Source organism: Tympanuchus pallidicinctus, unplaced genomic scaffold (assembly GCF_026119805.1).
Source record: "Tympanuchus pallidicinctus isolate F22 unplaced genomic scaffold, pur_lepc_1.0 scaffold34, whole genome shotgun sequence".
Taxonomy (NCBI): Eukaryota; Metazoa; Chordata; class Aves; order Galliformes; family Phasianidae; genus Tympanuchus; species Tympanuchus pallidicinctus.
This window is the reverse complement of record NW_026294752.1, coordinates 675,288-698,810: the sequence shown is the minus strand read 5'-3', so window position 1 is coordinate 698,810 and position 23,523 is coordinate 675,288. Positions and strand designations below refer to the sequence as shown.

Here is a 23,523-nt window from a genome sequence, read left to right as displayed (position 1 = left end):
CAATAATCAAGCAAGAGAGCAATATGTTCCCAAACACAACTTGCTTTTGCAGTAGTAGATGGAGAGAACTTGGCAAGCCTGCTGTCTACTTAATTTCTGAATGGAGTTTCCTGTTTATGCACTACTACCTGCATCCAAATAATATCTTCAACTTGCACTTTTTCCTTGGTAACCATTGGTTTTGTTTCATCACATTCTACTACAGGATAGAAAAAAAAATTCCGTTTGATTTATGCGATGCAGGTTATAACATAACGAATGCACTCCAAAGTATTTATCAGTGTCAGTATTGTGTTAAATAAATTGAGAAAAAGCTGTTTGAGCAATTCTGTCATGTATAACATGTGCAAATAGCCTTCTTCAATTCCACTATTTCAGTAACAACTTCAGTATGAGATTTTTAATTGCATAGTTAATTTTTGTTGTTGTTGTTGTTCATCTAATGCAGAAAGTGATACTGAATTGCAACCAAACTTAAAGCATAACAACTCCATGGCAGGATAATAGCTTTTATTAAAAAATTTACATTATTTTTTCCAAACAATCGGTTCTTAATTCTTGCTTCTTGGTTGTGGCTTCAAAGTGTAGAACCACTCTATGCCGTTGTTGTTGTTCTAATTAAGTCAGTTGTTCAAAACTTAAGTTTTCTCTGTGTAGACCTACTTTGTAGAAGAAATTTAAAAGCAAAATAAAGTACACAAACTCTTGACTTAGTGATTAATTACTATAAAACAGAGAGAGGAAATCTGTTCTTTGTGAATATCTAACCATAGGAATTTGCAGCTACAGTTTCGGCATTTCTATAGGAACCATTAGGTCATGGTGAAGGGGTGTAGCAAGCCCTGGGAGCACAGCTGGAAGCAATTCATCGGAGTGACTGGAAGGGGTTGATCATAAGGGTCCAGCCCTACCTAACTTTCTTTAAGGGCTGGCAGCCCCAAGGGAAGCATCACTACCTGGACATCACCCTTTGGGATGCTTGGTGAGCCCTGATCCTCAGAAAAAGGTAAGGGGTTCCTTTTTTATTACTGCTACCTTTTTTGGGTGATCCAAAACTGGTTTAAAGCAACTCTATCTGCTGCCTCCTATCCTTACAGCAAATAAAAGGAAAAGAAATCAAATACAGAATGTTGGAACAGAAATTCTAAGTTGTTAGATACGTGTTTGGCTAACCATGTTTTCAAGAGATGGTGAATAAACCTGGCTTCCTTCTAGAGCTGGAGAAATAAACTGTAAACAAGAGAGAGTTCAAGATTAAGGGACTAGCAAATAAATACAAAACTAACACAAGGGCATTCATTAGACTAGAAATGTGTGATGTGGTTTGAAAGGGTAAGAGTAGTCAGTTTTCTGTTAGAACAGCAATGCAAGTTTGACGTTTGAAAAGAGTGGCGTGCTTTCAGCAAAAGCAAAATAAATAGAACTGTAAGAAGAGGGGGAAAAAAAAACACTGTGAAAGTGCACTGCACAGTGATTATATAAGGTGAGAGAAGAAATCTGGCAAAAGATGAACTTTTTTTTTTCTTAATATAGTAACAAAGGAAACTCCTGGCACACTGGAAATTAGCAGAGCCTGTTTTGTTTGGTTAGCATGTAATCAACAGCAGACCATTTTGCAAGACTAGCTAGTCCCCAGCACTGGTCAGTTGTTTGTTTGTTTGTTTGTTTGTTTGTTTTATTTGCATAGTAGAAGATGTTGCTTGAGGTCCTGATCTGTTTTCAGATACCAATAGATAAAATGAGGTGAAAGGACAGATTTTGACGTAGATGAGAGACATGATAGTAAATCACTGCAGAGCTTTAAACATCAGCTCCCTTTTCTGTGGAAGATACATTTCTGACTGCAACCAGCTGTTTTTGGGCCAAGAGACAAAGCATGGTAACACTTACAACCTCTGCTTGGAAGTATCAGATCGAACTTCCCTAAAGCGAAGCCTGGACCCACAGAGTGCAAATCCAATCCAGCTGAGATAACTTGAAATAGCATGAGGCAGAAGAACTAACGTTCCAGTTGCTGGATGTGATGGAGTACATCCAGTGATAAACCCAGTTGTTCTACCAACCCAACAGTTTGCTTTTTAACCCAAGCAAGAGTTGACTTGGCAGGATCTGTAAAGAGTTTCTCCCTGCTGCAGTCAGACCACAAGGAACCATCCTCACCATTATTTCTACAACAGTTTTCACCACATCCGCCAACATGTTCATATTTTTCAGCATTAACTTCACTGCACTCTGTTCCAGCTGGAGCTGTATGAGTAAGGTCCATGTCCTGAACAGAATCTAAAATGTCTCCAATGTTTGGTTGTAGTTGAATAGAAGTCAGAGAGTTAAGTAAGTCTTCTTCATGCTTTCCAACAACCTCTAGAAGGTTATTTATCTTTCTTAAAGCAGAATCATGTCCGTTAAGATGACACCAGGATAAGAGAGCACTGAAAAGTGAAGAAGAAAATAAAGTCAGTGCATGTAGTCAGACACATTTCCAGCTGTTGAAGGGAGAGAGCAATGTGACAAGAAATCTGCACTATACAAAAACTTCTGAACGCTTCATTTCCATTTCTTGGGAAAATTGTGTAGATGAAATGAATTTCCTTGAGGGGAAGCATTCATCTGCCTGAGGGTAGGAAGGTCCTACAGAAGGACCTGGACAAGTTGAATCAACGAGCTGAGGCCAAGTGTAAGACAACGAAACTCTCAACCTGCTCGCAATGCTTATTTTGAGGCAGCCCAGGATACAGTTGGCTTTCTGGGCTGTGAGGACACACTGCTGGTTCAAGTACAGCTTGACATCCTCCAGTAACCCCCTCATTATCATTAAGAGTGGCTTGTCAACCACATCAGCCAATTCCCTCAGGACTCTGGAATGCATCTCAATGGGAACCCGTGCACTTTTTGGATGTTCAGATTCCTCAAGTGGTTGCAAACTTGATCTTTGCTAACAGTGGAGCAATCTCCCTCCCTCCAGTCCCCACCTTCCAATCCATCCACTCAAAGGGTGTGTGAAGAGCAGCTGACAGTGAAGACTGAGGCAAGGAAGTTGTTGAATACCTCAACCTTCTCCTCACCTGTTATTACCAGCCTGCCTGTACACTGAGGATATACACCTTCCTGCATTTGTATTCCCTGTATTCAAAAGCTGAGCTCTGACTTCTCATGCTGCTTGCTTTGGATTGACTTACAAAGCACTTTTTAACATTAAAAAACAAACGAACAAAAAACCACAACCACATATGAACACGCACCCTCCACACATACCTTCCACATAGACAGACTCCTAAGAGATTTATAACTTACTTCAGGGTCCCTCTGAATTGGCCACATGTAGCCATCAGCTCAGCACCTTGTCTATAACCTTGATTGAAGCCTTCTTGGAGTGCAAGTTCTTTCCCAGCCTCAACACCATCTCTATAGCCCTCCTATAACAGAAGTGGTGAAGTAGGCTTTTCACATTGTGCAGAATTGAACCAATGAACATTTCACAACAGTAAAAAACCCCAAACAAGCACCCAGTCTCTTAAATCACAGCTTTTTTTGATTTGAACATCCCACTCAGCTACGCCACTGCCAAACCAAAACACATTTTTTGCAGTGCACAGAATCATTTACTGTTAATGCTGCTGATCTGTTAACATGGAGTTATTTTCTAAACACATCTCCATCTAGGTCAGAAAATAAGGAAAGTGCTGTAGACAAGTCTACAGGAAAGCACTCTTACTTTTTTGCAATGCCCAACTCCCTTAAAAAACTTTCCTTGGAGAATTCAAATTTATTTCTTCATCCTCTAATCACCTTACCATCCAAAGTAGAATAATTCTCAACTCGAAGTTATAAAACAGAAAACTTCTATTTGATCATGAGAAAATAAAAGTGGTGGCCTTGCTACAGAAATAGCCAAGAACATTATTTTGCCAACATACAGCTCTGTCTTCAAGAGATTTTATGATTTTTGTAGTATCTACTCACAAAATACCAGGGAAATTAATTTAAGAATGATAAGCAGCCCCTTAAAAAAGCCAGCCTTTATAAGGGACAGAGATGCAGGAAATTCTTCCTTGGAGAATAATACGAAAGTTGTTATATACTTCCTCACCAACAGCATGCACAAAAGCTTCCATTTATGTTCTTCAGCCTTCTGTTGTTCACCCACAAGATAAGCCCTAGTGGGCCCAGTCTGAATGAAAACATGTCTGAGAAACCCAGCTTTATGTATTTGTTTTGTTCTCTGCTTTCACAAAATGTATTTTCCACTAAGTGAATAAATAAGCCAAAGATCTACTCAGACCCTTAGTAGTTCACACCAAATATTAAAAACAACAACAAACCAACCCACCAACAAATACCCTGTATTCTTTGTTAGCTCTGAGTAACCTACAAGTATGAAGCAAATGGGTTACATGAGAATGTAACACTGCCTTTTAGAAATCACATGGTTGTGTAGAGGGAATCAATATCTTTTTTGGTAAAGCATTAATTTGTCCTAACAAGCTACTAAGATAGTAACTCCCTGCTAAATTTTCTTAACATTCAGAAGAAACCAAGCCACAATAACTTTTGTACAGCCATTCTTAGTTTTCCCATTTAAACCAGCCACATGTACAGCAAGATGTTATCGGCAAATCTAAAAACCTTAAAAAGACTCTAAAAATCATGCTTAGAGAAATACCTTCAATCTCTTTTCCATGGTGCTGTTCCATTCTTTCTGTACTGGATGCATCTCGTCTGCATCTTCATCAAATACGTCCTCACTGGATCGACCGGCTACGACTTGTACCCAGGACATAGCAGCAGTGATAACACTTAACTTTTGTTGATGGTGTAAAGCAAATACTGGGAAACTCTCAGGAGTCTCCCAGCTAAGCATCAGATTAGAAACAAAAGTAAGCAACACGAGTTCTGAAGAGGTGATTATTCAACCTGTACGTTTGTTTCCACGTGTAAACTGGATGCTGTTCACCACTGGAGCTCATCTGCCAAAGGAGACAAATCACCACAGGTAAAGCACCCTGTGTGATTTACAAGGACAATTTAAGGCTAATTTCTTCCCTTCTTTACTTCTTACATCAGTACATCAGTAACAACTGATACATCAGTAACAAACAGACGCACACCAAATAAGCATTTCTAAATGTTGCTAGTTACATGAAGAGCAGACAGAAACAATCCAGAGCTATAAAATTTTGATAGCAGCCCACAAACAGTCCCAAACAGCTTCTGAGCAGTGCATTAAATTATATGCGTATCTAATTGCCAGCAATATTCTGACCTTGATAACTGATGATGACTTCCACCTTTGATTTTCAGTTTCCCACTTTGCCAAGTGCTTAACATAGCCTTATAAATCTTGACTAAAAAAACACTGCTTTATTTTTTGTATAATTTTTTAAATATATATAATTAGTTAGTTCTGATGTAAAGAGAGGAATAAATAATGCAATTACTTCATCTTTTGCACTGAGAAAACCACTCACAACTAATTGGTGGAAGTTTTTACAGTCCACAAAATGATGTTTCTTGCCATTATGTGTTAAAATAGAGAGAGTGTGAGGAAATGACACTTTGGGGCTCACCGTATCCAATTTTTACCTTCAGCAAAGCTTTCAGAATTTCTGGTACCCTTACACAGAGTCTTTGGGAACGTATTAAAGCAGTGAAACAGCTGCTCTAAGAACCGCAGATCGCTAATGCGAACTGACTGCTTTACCGGCTTATCCCTTCCAACGCCCAAAGCGTGGTGAAAACCAAGCAGTCACAGCTGTACAGCAGCACTTCGGCTTGAGAAATTACCGGGTTCCAAAATATCCAACGAGACAGCTCGCTCGCTACCGCATGTTACATTTCCTTAAACCGCCGGCTGCAGGACTGAGAAGATCCAGCCCTCTTCAGACCTGGCGGCAGGAGGAATCCCTCCTCGCCGGTCCCAGCTGAGACCCCGCCGCCCTCAGCCCTCACCGCGCCAGCCGAGTCGCGGCGCTCCTCCGCTCGCAGGGGGCCGCCATCTTGACTGAGGGCACGCCAGCTTCACTGCCGTCGGAAGCAATACGGGAAAGAAACCTCCTCCCGGTCGAGGGCGAGCTCCGCGGCCCGTAAAAAACCGCCATCTTAATCAGCAGCCCCGTGACTTCAAAGCCCGTCTGAGTCATTGGAGGCTGGCAGCCATCTTGAGTACGGGCACGGGCTTACAGCTTCCGTAAGGAGGCGGGGAGGGGAGGCTGCAGCGTCGCGCTGCGAGGGAGTGCGAGCAGCGGATGAGAAGCTGTTCTCAAGGTGTCCTCAGCAGCCACAAGATTTGGACATTGCAAGAATAAATCCTTTTTAATGGCAAGGGTGCCAGCTGGAGTCAAGTGTTTCGTTGTTTGCTGCTATTACAGCAAACAGCAACATCTTTCTGACACAAGTGCAACAATTATTTTGTGTTTTTCTTGCTGCTCACAGTATTTGGTACATGAGCTCATGCTAATGTCTCATCGGCATAAACATAATATGTGCCAACCTTGAATTCCAGTTGTGTATTGCTTCACATTGCCAAATGGAATGAATGCTTCTGCGTGTCGCTGAGTGCTCATGCATCTTGTCCAGAGCAGTGGATCCCCATAGAATTACAGAATGGCCTGGGTTGCAAAGGAGCACAGCGCTCATCCAGCTCCAACCCCCTGCTGTGTGCAGGTCGCCAACCAGCAGCCCAGGCTGCCCAGAGCCACATCCAGCCTGGCCTTGAATGCCTGCAGGGATGGGGCATCCACAGCCTCCTTGGGCAACCTGTTCCAGTGCCTCACCACCCTGTATGACAACATGGACTGGGCTGGCTGTGCTGCTGCACTCGCATTCACTGCTAAGTGACTACTGGATGTCCAATTTTCTGTCCTGCAGAAGGCTGGTGAAACTCACCGATGCAGAGCAAGGGATGTTGCCGTGGATGACAGACAGCAAGCCTGTCACAGCCACAGGCGTTGAGAGATGGATGATCCCCTGCTGGGACTCAGCCGTAGCACTATTTCCCCTGGTCCCTTTTGTTCTGCAGGCAGCCTGTTGTCCTGCTCCCCTTTCTCAGACATTCATTGATAGTTGCATGCTGGCTGAAGAACCCAGATATGTCTAGAAACTGTTTTGTCAGGGAATGAAGCACATTGTGCATTTGAATGACCAGAATTGCGCCTTAGCAGTTATTATATATGGCCACAATTGCTGATTTCCACCCCACTTCTGCCACTTCCACCTTCTATGTGGTCTGCCATTTTTTAATCAAGCAACTATGCTGAATGCAGACTGAGCACACAAGTTCACACAACGTCACAGAACAGCCTTACAGCAACAGAAACCCATGAACTTTCATGAGTCGTTGTAATGGCATGACTAAATGTGTGTGCTCCTGCCCCAGGCTGCTGGACCAGACCTACTTCTTGCTTATCACCTTACACTCTTTCCCCTCAGCTGCTTGCTATTTTAGAAAAGATGCATAGGTCATATCTCAGAGTCAGTGTAAGTTCCCTATATTCAGATGATCTCAGTTTAAATGTGTTATATTTACCATGGTTGATAATTCTATGCACATCTGTTTAAGATAAATCCTTATGCGTATGAGGAATAATGATGAAGGCTGATATTCTCACCCCTTTCTTTTAGAACTAAATAATTTGGTGACTCATACTGTGCAAATAGAGCAGCACTATTGGATTATGAAGTGCACTTGCTGAAAACAAGTTAATTGTATGCTGTCGGCCTCTACAGGGCTGCTAGCAGGGCTTGAGAGTGAGGTGTAGTGCCTCAGGGTGGGGGTGTTTTCCTAACCTGTGTGTGTTGTACATAAAGCAACATCTGTGTATTATGGTGATGTTTTGCAATGACACATTCCAGAGGATTAAAACACATGGGCAATATTTCACAGACTACAAAGCTGTTCTGGCATTTCTGCAGAATAAGTACACAAGAAGAGTTATCCTCCACATAGTGTGAAAAATAAACAAGGAATTGATTTGTGACTCATTGCCGTTTCTCATATTAAAATCTGCATAATTTTGGCCAGATATCTGGCATACAAAGGTACCTTAGAACCATAAATGCTTGGCTCAGCAGTTATTCTCTGCATACCTGGAGGGTGTAGGGGAGGTTAAAGGGGGTCTTTATGCAATTGTGCAGAGCTTAGGATTGTCAAGGCATTCCTGGAGATCATTTGGAAAGATTTTTATCATTTTGATCTTAGTGTTAAGTTCTGCCATTAAGCAATCAACCAGCAGAGATATCCAAAAGTAAAACATATGAATGTAAAAACAGAAGCTGCACCTTTATAGTTACAGCTGTGCATAATGGTTCTGAGAAAGGATTGTTGCCATTCAGATCAGTATCACACAAGCTCATCTTTCAGTCATCAGGGCCTTTAACCCAACTTAAAGGAAGAACCAGTGGATTTCCTCATAATTCACAAGGTCCTCTTGGGATTTCAGACTTTTTTGAAGGGTGGTTGTTGACTGTAGCCAGGACTTGTGTCGTGTATGGGCTACTCTGCAGGACGGGATGATCAAATCTTCAGTTGAATGATTTCTATTATAGTGTGCTGTTGTCTCTGGCTTTTGAAGGGCCCAGGACAGAAGACTGTTTGCAATGAGATTACACTGTCAGTTATCCCGCACTCTTATTACTTCTCTACTCTGACATCACATTGTTTGTTGTGTTGAACCAACACAGCTATGTCTCATTGGCTCTAATTTTGGAAGTAGTTTAATCCTTTTAAGAAATTACATCTCATGGATGGTATTTGGATGGATTTCAAGAACATCGTTAAATCAGTGTTCGCTTGTTCTCTGCAATAAACAAGATTAAAATATAATGGGTGAGGAATAAGAATATTGAAATGTCAGGAGAATAATGGCTATCAATATTTAGTAAAAAATATCTGCATTGTCGTCAATCTGTATGTATGATATGTCTGAGAAATTTTAAACTGCAAATCTCTCCCAAAATGTGTCTTCTGTCTATGGTCAGATCTGTTGTGTTTTCCAGATATCTGTCTCTAGTGTTTGGTCAGATTCCAGGCTGCTTTCCTTGTATATTTTGAAGAACAGGGCATGGATAAGCCTGCCTACATGAACGGGGACAACCTGCTCATGCTCACGTGCAGCCAGTGTTGCTGTTCTGATCTTGACTCTTCTGTGCATTTTTGACTTTGTGTTAGGGGTGATGGGGTTCTCTGCTACCAGCTGGCTGGTGCAGTAATAATACAGAGACGTCCTTAAGTCTTTTGCTTCCAGACCCACCACAGAGAAGGAACGTGACAAAACTGAGCTAGCGAGTTAATTGCAAGGTCATAAACTTAATGAGGTTTTAAATATTGCAGCTCAAGCATGGGAGACTACAATGACCTTAAATTAAACAAGAGGGTTAAAATAAACCTCTGGGATCTATGGTTATTGCCAGGGCGTGGTAATAAAAATATATTTCTGTGTTTTCCTGTAACATCTTTTATTCTGTATATTAAGGTGATTACTGGTAAAGCCTTATCACTGTCTGGTGAGGGTAGGTAATACACAGGAATCACTGTCCTGTTCTTGTGAAAAGCTTGCCTCTTCTTCAGCAACATCCACTAATATTATACCCAACAGTTCAGGCCAAAATGTCTCAGTTATTGTCAGGAGAAAATGGAGGAATGTGGAAGAGAGCTAGAGATTAATGGATGTATCAAAGGTAAATGTCAAACATTTGCTTCAAAGCACCGCAGGAATCTTAATGACTATTTTTCCTTTCCTTCTCACCCAGGAGTTTTTAAGGGAGAGGATAGTTTTCTGCTTACTCCATTCCCTGAGCTAACAAAGCACAGACATTTGATAGTTAAATGTCACAACAGGGTAGTTTTCCTATTTGGTTAACCATAACTGTTTCAGGAACCGGCAAGAGGAGAAACTTGTTAAAAATTCCATCTGCCAGCTTTTACTGAATTCTAAGTGGAAATGGTTAAGCAAAAGGAGTATTTTTTTTTCCTTCTGTTTCTCCAGGCTTGCTTTGAGCATCCCCAGGGAGGCCAGGCTTGCAGACTGAAAAACTACTCCGAACTACTGTGTAGTAAACCGAGCAGCAGGCACAGTTTATTAACACTGACAGAGTTCCCCTCCATCTGTCATGTACTTTGGTTTGCTCCTTGGATGATTGAGGTTTGTTATCTCCATATATATTCCCTATTTTCATCCTGAAGCTTCAATAACAACGCCATCATTGCAAAAAAGATGGTATGGCTGAGATTGAAACAAGTTATATGTATCTAAGAGTATAATATAGGAGTACCCTGTGCTTGTTAGGCTGTACAACAGAGATGCAAGGAAGGAATATTGTTAATTCTCAGCAGGGTAAGATCTTCATTCAGTTGATAGTTTTTTCAGTGTGAAACTCCACATGAAAAGCAAAATGTTATGTCAATAAGAACAAGGAAATATAATAGATTTTACATTGAACACATTTTAGCTGTGTAGCTGTATCATGTATCTAATGAATCTGAAATATCTGACTTTTCTTATTGTCAATAAATCGGGACTCCGTAGCTTGGTGACTCAGATTTCCTTTAGTTAGCTTTTTCTATATTACTGATTGCATTGTTTGTTTTATACAGAGCTGCATTTGAGTTTGCCTAATAATTGATTACAATATGCCAATAATTGCTGTAATTGCTCCAAGGAAACTACAGAATTCCATTTATGAATTTCTCCAGTGAACTGCATCTCTGTTCAAATCCCAGAGATCTTACATCACACTTGCACTGCTTCAACAGGAGAAAAGTGCTAGTTCTTTTCCTTTGGCTTAGAGACGAATTGCCCTCTGTTTTATCCCTTGTGTAAACTCAGGCAAATGATGAAAAACTGCAGGAATTGTAGCTGTACAACACTGATCCAATTGTCTGAAGTGAACACAACTGCTAGAAGGCATGAAACTTGTGGAGTGTGCTGATTTCTTTGGCATCTGAAACCACAAGAAAACAATTGCATCAGTGACAATGCGCAGTTTCAAAAGGTTGAGGTTTTGACAAGGGTGTTTAAATGGTGGCTTTTGAATTGCATACATATTGTGAACAATACCAGTACAGCATGTATGCCATATCTGCAGCTTATAATTGGTTGTTTGGCTGTGCTACCATAGAGGCTGCTGGGCAACTTATATCCTCTGCTGTAAGAGAAGGCAAGCTGGCATTGCTAGGCCTTTGTGACCCTGCTGCAGACAGAGGCTACAGCACCTGCAGGGCCATTGTCACCTGCAGCTGTCACGGAGTTCTGAGGGAGATCTTCTCACTCAAGACAAAGCAGTTGCCCAGCACAGAATAGCCATGTGCAGCGAAATGTTTATACTGCTTTTACTCATTTTTAACTCATGACTGCTGCAGCCAGGTGAGTTATTAGATAGTACTGCTCTGCCCCTGCCAGGGCAGCTGGGCAGTGACTTTCTCCTTCTCTTCTCCTCCTCTTAGTCCTTCCTGTCTGGAGGAACAAGTACCACTTTGCTTACATCTCTGGCTCTGAGCTATGCTCAACCACCTGGAGGTGATGGTGCTCTGGAATTTGTTCTCCTGCCTTCCCTTGAATTTGGTCATACCTCTTCTCCCAGTTGCTATCTCTGTAAGTACAGATGTGGTCATCCTTCATAATTTTTGTTGATGTTAATGGCAGTTGTCATCTTTAGTAGCAACTGCAGAGTCCAGGTAGCTAAAAGACTGGAGAATTTGAGATTTATATAAGATTGACTGTTGCACTTGCCATGTCTTGAATATTACATGCTAGTCTGGAATAGACCAAGCATAATTACTCCAAATTTATTTTCAAGGATGTAACTATATACACTTACATGCAGATACTTGCCTTTACTTTGCCACTGTATTTTTCTAGGCATAAAACCAATGCAAAAACCCCTTCAAAAACCAGCCATCTCTTCAAGTAGAATTAGACATTTTTTTTCCCATTGAATTCTTACAGTCCAGTGCTTGTCACCCAAGTTACTCAGACAAATGCATTGCTATTCAGGCACCTTGCAGATTTCTGTGGATTTGGGTCAGAGCTGAGGCAGTTTGTAGTGTGCAGGATCACAGAGGAGAACTTTCTCATCACATTTGCACAGTGGAAGACTTGCTAACTCTGAAGAACACTGAAACACCAGTGGTCGCATTACCACATCAGGTGCAGACTTCAGAGTAATGATGTGACACATGCAAAATCCCAAACTGCCACCTTTTCTCATCCAAAAGCTCCCATGAGAAGAGTGCTCTATGGTTGCTGGCAAGCAAGCAGGCTTGGACCATCTTTCAAAGCAACAAAGAGCTTCTGAGATCTTCAAAGAGCAGGAAAAAAAGAACAGCCTTCTGTTTTGTGAAATAAATGAGGTTCATTCCTTCATCTTCAGCAAATGATACGTGGCATTTTGTCACTGACTTGACGCAGCAGCTGACTAATTCTGACTAATCAATTTTACAGGTAATGCAACAATTATGTAGCAAAATAGAAATTAATTCAGCACCACCCAAAAGCCAGTGTCAAATGCATGCCAGTGTAACAGCAGTCTAAGTTACAGAAGCTGAAGTTGAAAGGAAAGGAGGTTTGAGGCAATTTGTGCACAAAGATGGCAAAAATATATCCAAAGAAAAGAGATGCTTTGTATCTTCTCAAACCAGCTTCCAGTCTTTTCTCTAACTCTCATGTAGATAACAAATGACTTTGATGAATGTTTCACAGCAATATCCTTATTTGGAGAGTTCATCTATGGTGAAAATCGCATCTTAAAATGGATTATAATTCTACATGCGTAGCAATTACCATGTGTGGTGTAAGCTTCAAGATTATCACCCATCTGTAGACAATAGGGTCTATTTCTGTTATTTCTAAACATGCTATAAATCAAATTTAATCATCAGTTCTGTTCACAGAACATCAGAATTTTACATTTTAGTGTCTTTCTTCTTAATAATATAACTAACTTAATTGTGTCTCTTCTGAGAGAGAAAATATTCTCTATCATATTCCGTTGGAGAACAACCTTTATCATAACATTTTGCAAAGATATTTCCAGTTTATTAAAGTTATCATGATTTAACAATTTGGCCAAGGAATGTCTCCAATATTGCAGTATCTGTGTATGGAAAATGTGTCCCATTTTTTTCTAGGGAGAAATAAAGTAGCTTCTAAATATTTTACTCATGTGCTAACAAAATGAACAATGTACATGCGATATTAGCTTCTACAAAACAATATATTAGGGCATAAAATTATGCAGCTGGTGGCTACGTGAGAACATAAAGCCTTATTTTGTCTGTCACCCTCTCATCCTGTGCAATGGCCGCTTTCTCTTTTCAGAGGCTCAAGCAACATAGAAGAACTTTGCTTGCTGAGTGACCGATGGAGTAATGAAAATTAATAGTAGCCCCTACAAACACCATTGATTTTTTAAAGTCTCAAAGATTGACACCTTATCTTTGTGTTTGAAACGAGGGTATGTCTGTGCGTTGTAATAAATGTAGGTATGCATGTGTGCCCTGATACCCGTGAGCATTGTCTGCAGACTCCGAGCTGCTCAGGGGCATATTCCAAATTCACTTCAACAGGGGCACCAGGTAAAACTCCATCCCTTCAAATCTTGTAAGTCATCTCTTGGATATCCTACAGGCGTTCTTTCATAAAGCTTTCAATACAGAGTTGAGTGGGCTGTGCATGTGTGTGTGAAGCTGCCCTGATTGAAATGCCAATATTCTCTCTTGAGCTGCGCTCTGAAATTTACTATTGCAATAAAACGGAAGCAGTCCCTGGCACACCAAACTGAAGTGGCCATGAGGAGCAACGGCTAAAACCCCTCATTTGTTTCATGGCTTCAGTTTAATTGACATCAGCATTCAATCCTTCCTACTGTCCTATTCATTGTCTCCCTCTCCTGGAGATTCAGTCTAGATTCAATGGATTCAGTGCACAGCAAATTCATTACTGAACTGCAGCAAGTCCCCCTCTGAAAGGAAGGAAAAAGGAATTCATGCCGTAGTTAGAATCATAAGCATCTAATTACTTGTTTTTCTCCCAGCCAATTCTGTTTTCTTTTTTTAATATTTAGGTATTTCCCACAACAACAGCAAACACCCGTTTCCTAGTCCAAGGCTGTGTTGAGGGAAACTATGCTAAAAGGATATTTTTATCTGTCTCTCTCCAAATGACCTGCCAGAGTGTAATAACAAACATTTCTGAATAATTCATGAAATGGTTGATGGGCAGAAAATATTGAAAACAATATATTTTAGGTGTATTACTTAATCAGCAGCAATAAAAACCCTAGTTTTGCAAAGAATGTGAATAATTTATTTTAATACTAATAGATGAGAATTCCTGAAATACACAATTTGTAAACATGACTTAACCAGCTCTAATCAGAAGCTGGGAAGCACGTGCACTAGCATTGTGCAGTGAGAATATGTAGGCAGCGATGATGAAAAATGCTTGAGGGTCAGTGGTACCCATTTGTCCAGTAAGGATTGGGGCCCAAAAAGTGTTTGAAATTAGGGTGGAAAACAAGGTGTAAGATGAATAGATCAAGGAGGCAGATTTGGTAAATATTAAGAATGGTACGCAGTGGTGTTGGGGTTGGGACACAGCACAAGGAGCATAACCCTCATGTCAATGCAATTTCTTGAAAGAGGTTTGAGGACAAGGATATACTAGCCTATTAGGAGGTTTTATTCTACAGAAGATGTTTTTTTAATGCTGAACACACGATCACCCTGACATTCTTTTCAGCTCAATGCAAACTGTGTGGTAAAATGACCCTCCACAACCTGGCTTCCTGATAGTCCTCTTGTGTTTGTGGGACAAGTCCTCTTCTAGAGCTATCTCTGACATTTGGGTGGCAGTAGTCACTGTCTGTGGGGACTACATATCATTGGGGCTCAGCTGTGGTGAGGGTGTTATTTGGGTTAAGATGATTGCACACTCTAGGATTAACTCACCACCTTTCTAAAACACACCAAAAAACACAGTAAAAGTTAGAAGCATCCACTGATGAGATTTCATGGCAGATGCCACATCAGCGCTGTGCAACACATCAGCATCAGGACTTGTTTCTGGTGAAAGCAGAGCAGTTCATGACATGAGGCAAATTTGCTGTGGCTACTGCAGATGAGAAATTAGAAAAGATACTGTTGCTTAATGTCAAATCTGGCTGAGTCAAAGGATGGTCTACTGTGAACTTAGATTCTGTGTGCACACCTGGTGAGCAGCCAGCAGATTCAAAGTACTGAACCTAAAAGAAATAAAAAGGAAAGAAAGAAGTTAAGTAGATGGTAGAAGCACTGTCTGTACTCAGTGTGCATTTCCTAAGCATTCAGTCCTTTAAAAAAACCCCAAAAAATAAAAATAAACCCAAGAATATTGGTAATTCTAAAAATAACAGGATCCAAAGAGGTCTCTGCTAAGAAACTGGGATGTGCTTTACAGTAAGTAAATAATGTAACAATGCGTATTTTTCATTAAATATGACTAACTAATCTAAAATGACCTGTAATTTGAATTGCTTCTGAAATTACATCGTGTCCCCTTCAGGAGAGTTGTGGACTTATTTTTGTTTAAACTCTTCATTTTGAAATTCTCCTTTGTGGTCATTAGCATTAAAAAACAAAACAAAACAAAAAAAAACAAAAACAGAAGATAAGTAGGTAAACCATTATTTGGGATGAGCGTCAAGAATGGAAAAGAATGCTTGAGGTGAGAGTGAAACCTTTCTTTGTTAGATTAGCTACTGGCTCCTAAATGTTACTGTTGAGAGAAGAGCAGGCAGAGGTAAGAGGATATGATGTCTGTTCTTTCAGCTAGATGTTGGCAGATTTGCAAGGAGTCCATGTCTTCTCTTCAGTATCTCTCGTGTCCCATTTTAGGGCAGCAAGATGTAAGAGTGGGCTGTAGGTTGTTGGTGAAACTGGCTTTGCTGACATCGGTACAGCAACTCCTTGACTCCACAGGCAGAATTTCAGTCCATGTTCCACAGCTCAGTGCAGCCCTCTGTTACAACGGGGGGGAGGGGGGTGAGGTAGAAGGGGGTGGGGGTGGAAGAGGGAGGGGTTGTTCAGCAGCATTTTACATCTGTGACAGTAAGAGCTTTGTGAGTAATTGATGTGCTATTCCTTTTTTCTGGATCGGAACCTGTGTCTTGACCTGATCTATGTCACTGTCCTCCTGCTGTATACATTTCCCCCTCTGTAACAGAAAGTGACACCGGTTTTGAAGCCAAAGTAATGAGAATTTGTGTAGGTGTATGAAACATGTTTTCCAATATACTGCCATAGATAAAAATCACGACAAGTGTACTTCAGATTAAACAAATGAATGAAATTTAAGACTGATACTGAAAAATAAATTTGAAGTGGCTTTTTCTGGTGGGGGGGAACTCATTAGGCTGTGGAAGTTAATCACACTGTGCACGGTACCCCACTGGCAAGACATTACTCACTGTGAAATAATGCTGTTATTCTTGGGGACTTGGCATGCGTATTGGATTGATAGTGATTCAGTGTTTATTGAGATTTTTGGTTCGCATCTCATTTATGTTTATGCCTACCAGACAGTCTTTATTTGTCACAGTATTTCTCAAGAAATTCTTTTTTGATCTTGGATTTGAGCATATGCATGAAGAAGATGCTGTGCAAAGAAAGGAAGTAATAGTGGAGCAGTGTTAGACAACACAAAAGACTAGTGATTGCTAAGGGTAAAGAAAGCAGATGATGACCACAAATAATAGTTTAAGAGAGAAGTCTGAACTAATGTGGATTTTGGTTCTAAGGACAGAGTCTTGAAACAAAATGTGCATCTTACTGTATTCCTAGACTTTCTTCACTTTGGGGATATAAAGTCAGAAAAAAAGCTAAAATGGGTTTTCTAAGAAGTCTCTTTTCTTCAAATATTCTCAGCTGTTAGAATCTCACTGGCTGAGACACTTACAAATAGAAGTCCAGTATGCTTAACACTGTAGTGTAAGCATAGCATAGGAGGAGCTAGGTAAAAAGCAGCAGATGCCTAGCTCAGTCTTTCTCAGAACAATATCTTGGTTCATGTCAAGTGAGCCTAAGCTCAGTCTTCACTGTTGAAAAACAAATCCTGTGGTACTGCATGTTTGGAAGCTATTAATCTTGCTTGTTTTTGTTTGTTTTTTTTTTCTTCTTTTTTTTCCCCTTCCCTCCTTGATCTCATTACTGGACTAAGAAAGTCAGACAAAGATTATGGAATCCATGAGAAATCTTTCAGCATTTCAGGTAACAGAAGAGTCTTTTGAATCCGTGACAAAGCTTTATGAGCAGCTGTTAAGTTGTACATCCTTGAGGAAGAATTTTCCCAAAGCAGGTACCTGAAAAATTTTTGATAAATTTCAAGCCAAATGATTTCTTGCTCTGGCCAGCTCTGATTTCAATGTGCAAATGTAGAAACTGGTACAAACCTTTGGTTTTATCAGTCTTGCAAAAGTCAGCTAATACTCAGAGATGATGTTCGTGCAAATTAAAATGAGAAAACAACTATTTCAGCTCCATAAATATAAATGGGGGCAAACAATCAATCAAACAAACAAGCAAACAAAAACCACCAAAGAACAGTCTTAGATAAACCTATCAGGCAAGAATAATAAATAAAAAAAGTCCTTCTGTTTCTATCATGTAACCAATTATCTGCTTTCAACTGTGAACCAGGAAGTCTTGAGACATGACATCAAAGGAGAGCTGCAGTGAGTTTTAGTGGACGTAGCTCTCAAAAAGGGACAATACAAACAAGAATTAGTTGCATCACAGCACTTTTTTTTGACATTTAACAATGGAGAATAGGAGACAGTGGCATAAATTGCTTGATATAAACTTTGAGAGGAAAACTATTTTCCATTAAACTGACATAAATCCAGAGCAACTGGAGGAGATGGTAGACGCAGTTGAAAGATATCCAGTAACAGTTGAATCTTTAACTCTTCAACATTAGATACAATCATGTTAGAAGTCTTTCTAGCATGATAGCTCAAGTAAATTGAAATAAAATGCATATTTCCTCCTTTGGGATATGATTTTTCCCATTGGAAAGTACTCAGGAGGTAGTACCTAGGAAGAACAATCATAAACTGTTTTTTTCAGAGGAAGAGGAGAGGACAATGCAAGCAAAGACTGGGAGATTTGGAAACCCCTCAAACAGGCACCAGATATTTTGCCATGCACAACAAAAAGAACAAAATCTTGGTGTCCAAAACAGCTCTGATGACTAATGGTGTGGTACATCTGTACTGTGCATTAAGAGCTGTAAAGCCTGGTGTTAAATGAAGTTCACTCTTTCTGTTCAAGCTTTTACATGTACTCCATTATCCAAGAAGTGATCCCAGTAACACAGAACATGCCTAAGGAGCTCGCAGGAAATTAGAACTGGTGATAGATGCTTCTCAGAAAATGTATCTGGTCTGTTCTGAACAGTTTTTCATTTCATAGAGTCACAACTGAATCACAGCTGAATTGGGCACCATGTCTCACAAGATCAAGACAACTCAAATTCATTGTTTTCATGGGGCCCAGTGGCAAACAGAAATTACAGCATCCCTTGCCCTGTTGCAAACATTGATTTTTTTCCTGACCTCTTTCAATTTGAAGAAGATTAAAAACTGTCACGATTGTTTCCAGACAGTAATTTTTCAGTAATCATTGATGAAAAAACACTCTATTTTAATATCTGTGTATTCTTGTCTGGAACAATGTAGATATACAGAGTGGCAGATGTTCAGTAATTACCATTTTATAAAGTTCTTTCTCTCTAACATATATCTATGCCTTTGGAGAGCTTTAGGAAACTAATTGCTCCTGCTCTGAATAAAACCAAACAAACCAGAAATGAACCATGCAGATTCAGTGCTGTTAGCTCAGTAATGTGAGTGGTGTGTCTCATCATGAATATCCTTTCTTGTGATGGAGTGCATGAGACAAGATTTTTCTTCTTTTGCCTGAAATTGTCTTCACTTTCGCACAGCTCTCCTCTGGCCTGTAGGTGTCATAGTCAGAATGTGGATGAAGCAGATAAACAGTAATGTACTTCTGTGAAATAACTAATTCTGAAAAACAATGCTTTTGTTACGTATCTACTATTGTTTATTGAAGATTTGGAAGTGCAGAAATTGCTCTAGTGTTTAGAGAAGCATAAAATAGAAAGGATTTTGTTGCATATGCATTACATATGTCTCAGGTTCATCAGCTAAAAATATTTTTTTCTGAAGTCTTTTTATGTTGCCTCCAGATCTGATCTTGCCTGTCTTGATCCCATTCTTTCTCCATCCTTTTTCTTACTCTTGTTTCTTCTTAGTACCTCTCTGTCTAGGAAAAGACTAAGTGAATTGACTTAAAATACTGAAAGGACAGTATGTACCTCCACCTCTTGACAGAGTTGAGTGCTGGGCCGTGCATGCAGTATGGCCACAGAATGAAGCTGCAGTAAATACTAGGAAAATATTTAAGGAATCAAGATAGCATCAAATAGCAGTTCTCTGCTTTGCTGCCTTTTAAGTAATTAGGAACACAGAAGCTTACAGGCTAACAACACACCTGAACACCTACATTAAAAATCTTGTCATGCTATTTTCAGTGCAATGTTCAAGCATTTCCTGGAGTAGAGTGGTCTATTTGAGATTTCAAGTTCAATCCAGCTACAAAGGAAGCCAGTGATCAACTGCTAACGTGACATCTAAGGTAAATACAGGGAGTCACATGGGGCAAATTTAGCCCTATTCACACTAATGATGTAGTAGGATCTGATAACACATTGACTGGCTGCTTATGTAAGCATTATTTAATTTTGCTCTCCAACAGAATACTACTTGCCTGGTGCTTGGCTACTACAGTTTGTGAAAAGAGGTGTAAAACATAATTTTCCTCTATGGAAAATTCAGTGGGAATTCCACTTCATCAAGGAGAGAGATTTTGGAGCCTTGAATACCTGTAAAATATGTAAAAGAGCGAATGCTTAGGAATGGTTTTGAGTATGTCAGTTTAAAGGTTTCCCTCTAATAACTGCCTGAAAAATGGGACTAAAGAGAAAAAGTTTTATACTCTGTGATGAAATGTACAGTGCAAAGAAGGATTATAATTTAAAGAAGATTTAGCCATATGATTAATTAGAATTGGTATCTTGATTTGAGCCTTCTGTACTCCTCAAAGATGAGATGAAATGATAAGTTATTATTTCATATCACTTGAAAAATATTTGACTTGGGATATAGGACCCAAGGTAGCAAAAAAAAAAAAAAGAATTCTTGATTTGAACCGTGATGCCCTGCAATATTTCCATGCTTGTCATAAACAATCATTTATATTAATGCCTTAAATCATAAGGCAGCACTAATAATTGCAACATGAAATCAGACTTTAGTAATTTTGGATAGGAAAGGCACCAGAATGTATAGAGAGGTCCCTCGATCTTGACATTTGTTGGACACGTGGATCTGTATACGACTTGCTTATGTGTTTCCAGATAATGATAAAATCTTCTGCAGAAATTCTGAAATATACCTAGGGATCATACTCTTGGCTTTTTTAGCTTAATGTTGTCATTTCCCTCTGACTACGTGAAATAAATAATTTAGGGTTTCTTTCCCTAGGTAAAGCAGCTAAGTGCTACTTTAGAAAGCACTAATGGATGTTTCCAGCAAATTTTAAGATCCAGTTTCATTACCTGACTGTTTGTGTTCTGATCCAAATACTTAAAAAACTACTTAAAGTAGTCTGAATGGAGCCTTGAAGTACAAGCTCAGTAATAATCCTCTTGCTGACCATGCTACACAGTTAAACACTTTGCCATGTATTTGCCTCAGACCCTTAACCCTTAGACAGCTGCAACACACAGAGCATCACACACCAGCAGGATGACAGTTCTGCTCATGTTCTGAAACTATCCCCTCCTTTCAGATACTGATATACATCAGTAAGACATCTTTGGTTACTAGAAAAAACTCTGTGGTTTGTCATTTTAACCTGCTGGCAATTAGCGTGGTAAGAAAGTGGTGCTTAAATCTCATTAATTATCTTGTAGCTGACACCACACTTGAACTGATTGAAAATGGAAGGTGCAAAAAAAGAGCAAGATGGGAAGACAGCATTTCCAATGGGATTCAGATCAAGTTACTGTGAGGGACAGTAAAAAGGTGTTTCTTTTTTTTTTTTTTAATGTGATAAAATCAAAAAGAGCACTGGAGAGAATGTTGATTCATTACTTGATTAGAATGGCCATTTTGTAAGCAGGGACATTGACGAAGCAGAAATGTTTAATGCCTTATTCTTCTGCCCTCAATACCAATAGTAAAATGTGAGGTCTCAGGTTTCCCAAGGTGAAGGACCATGTCTCCAACAATGATCTGCACCTAACTATGACAATTCCTTGTTTCTTCATGGAATCACAGAATCATAGAACATTTGGGGCTCAAAGGCACCTATCACCTGGGAGACTTACCTAGCCCTGTGGATTTTAAGCTCAGAAAGCTAATTAGCACATGATTTATGAATGCTTCATATCGGGGAAGAAATGTCAAGTTATTGGAAAATCTCCTCCTTTAACAAGAAGTTTACAAAGTATCTTTACAAACAGCATTATTTCTCATTTTAGAAAGAGGGAAAAAATCCTAAAGAGCTTTTTGAAGTCCTAAAGTAATTTCAGAATGAATTATCTGCTTTTTTTTTTTTTTTCCTTTTTTTTTTAAGCATTAAAAAAATGCTTTTTGGGGGGAGAGTTGTTAGATGCAATATGCCTGTACATTTTTTTATAACATTCTGGCAAGAAGAACTCTTTTTTTTCTTGCAGGAAATTATTATTTATTTAAGCATTTTTCTATGACTTACCAATCTTCCCATTCTTTTAGGGGACATTTTACAAGAAACAAAAACTTCAACTTTAGAACTTGCTGCTCCAGTGCACTGCAGTTTATGAAGACAAAAATGTGCCATGGTACAGTAGGAGCTCTGCTCTCAAGAACATAATGTGAAAATGGTAACTAAATAAACTAAATAAAATTAAAGATAATAGCTGTGTTGAGGGAACTGCTGCAGGTTGGGTACAGCATGTGTTCCTTAGTACAAACATCAGAATAAAAAAGTTTGGAGCCTGACTGAGCTGCAGCAATAAGGATGGACATGAATTATATTTTTTAAATTATTTACAACTTCACAGTGTCTGTGGCTTTAAATTATTGATGACAGTGACAGCAATTCTCAATGAGACAAAGCATCCACTGAAACAGCAGCAGAAAGCTACGGTGCCGGGGTCTGGTTTGGTTCAGTCCTTCCAATCCTTCTTATTAAGGAAAAGTGATGCTTCTCTCATGCTTAGAGAGCAGAAAGAATAGGAAAGAACATCATTTTCAAAGGAGAAGTTTCCTGCAATGTTTTTTTATTGTAGAGTATCTCTCAGAACTCTTGGTATAGCAGAAAAGTTCTAACTAGATCACTTGCTGCAAAGTTCTTGCTGGATATTTGAGGAAATTGACTGCATAATGTTTGCTGTAATACTTTTTTAGGTGAAGGGTTATAACAGACAAAAGGTCCTTGCTACACGGTGAAGGACAAGGAAACACTGTTAGGGACACACTATGGGCCACATTTTTCACCACCTTTGCCCACATTGCCCAGAGCAGTGCAACTCCATATCAAAGAAATACCTCCTAGACAAAGCTATCATCTTCTCCAGACCTGATAGAAGTATTTGCACCTCTCCCTTACGGCAGCAACCATCAGGAGTCTTGCAGATCATCTATCTTCTTTATTACTGCCTCTCTTTCCTGCCGACCTGTGTGGCTGTAATCTCCTCAATCCATCTCCATGCATCTGAGTGCTTCCTAAAAAAGTTCTGTCCTGGTAGGTGCAACAAACCATGCCTGTTTCAATATGGTGGTGTGGAGCTCTGGCTTTCCTACTGATTTATTCGACTTCACAGCAACAATGCATTAAGTGAAATTCAGGAAGAGAAGCAAGTAGCTTTGTTGAGCTGTCTGGATTTGAGGGGTTGGTTAGATCCACTAATAGCAAAAGAAAAGGTTTCCATGTGAAAACATCAGAGAGCAATGCGTTTTGGCAGTTGTACTTGGGAGTGGAAGAGCACTGTGTACGATGTGAAATTGCAACCTGCACTTCTGGGGATCAGGTGCTGGACTGGGTAACGACAAGTGCTGTATTCAGTGTGAGGAAATGACTGAAGAGCAATTCTCTGTAGGTTGTGATTTTCACTGGAGGGGAGTAATGCCTCTCTGTGTTCTCTTAGGTGTGAGGATGGAGATCACAAGTCCTGTGCTGTCCTTCAGGAAACAAAGATCTTAATGATTTACAAAACAGTTGTAGGCGAATAAAACACATGCCAAGCAAACTGCAATGCTGCAAGGATGGAAGTGTGCTACTGTGATTTTGGCTAAATATCTCTGGAATGGGCTTGGATTAATATTAAAATGCCATGGCTGCCCTCTGGTCACTAAAAGGCAGGAGTTCCACCCCCCGTACTCCCTCAAGGGGATCTAAACAAGGCTCATCTGTACAGTCTAAGAGCCTTC

The 23,523-nt window shown here is 39.8% G+C and overlaps 1 protein-coding gene across 3 annotated transcripts; it reads right to left on the bottom strand.

The window, feature by feature from the left end:
• Positions 1 to 9: 9 nt before the first annotated feature.
• YAE1 (YAE1 maturation factor of ABCE1) lies at positions 10 to 6,154 on the bottom strand. 3 transcript variants are annotated; one of them, XM_052699018.1, is made up of 4 exons: positions 5,782 to 6,154; positions 4,661 to 4,964; positions 3,292 to 3,413; positions 10 to 2,429 (listed from the first exon to the last, which is right to left on the bottom strand). In XM_052699018.1, the coding sequence occupies exons 2-4, from the start codon at positions 4,856 to 4,858 to the stop codon at positions 2,000 to 2,002; spliced, it is 750 nt and encodes a 249-aa protein (XP_052554978.1). In that variant the 5' UTR covers positions 4,859 to 4,964; positions 5,782 to 6,154; the 3' UTR covers positions 10 to 1,999. The 3 variants fall into 3 exon arrangements, with proteins under 3 accessions (XP_052554978.1, XP_052554979.1, XP_052554980.1); XM_052699019.1 differs by having other exon boundaries at positions 5,947 to 6,154; XM_052699020.1 differs by lacking the exon at positions 5,782 to 6,154 and adding an exon at positions 5,699 to 5,779.
• Between the last annotated feature and the right edge of the window lie 17,369 nt (positions 6,155 to 23,523).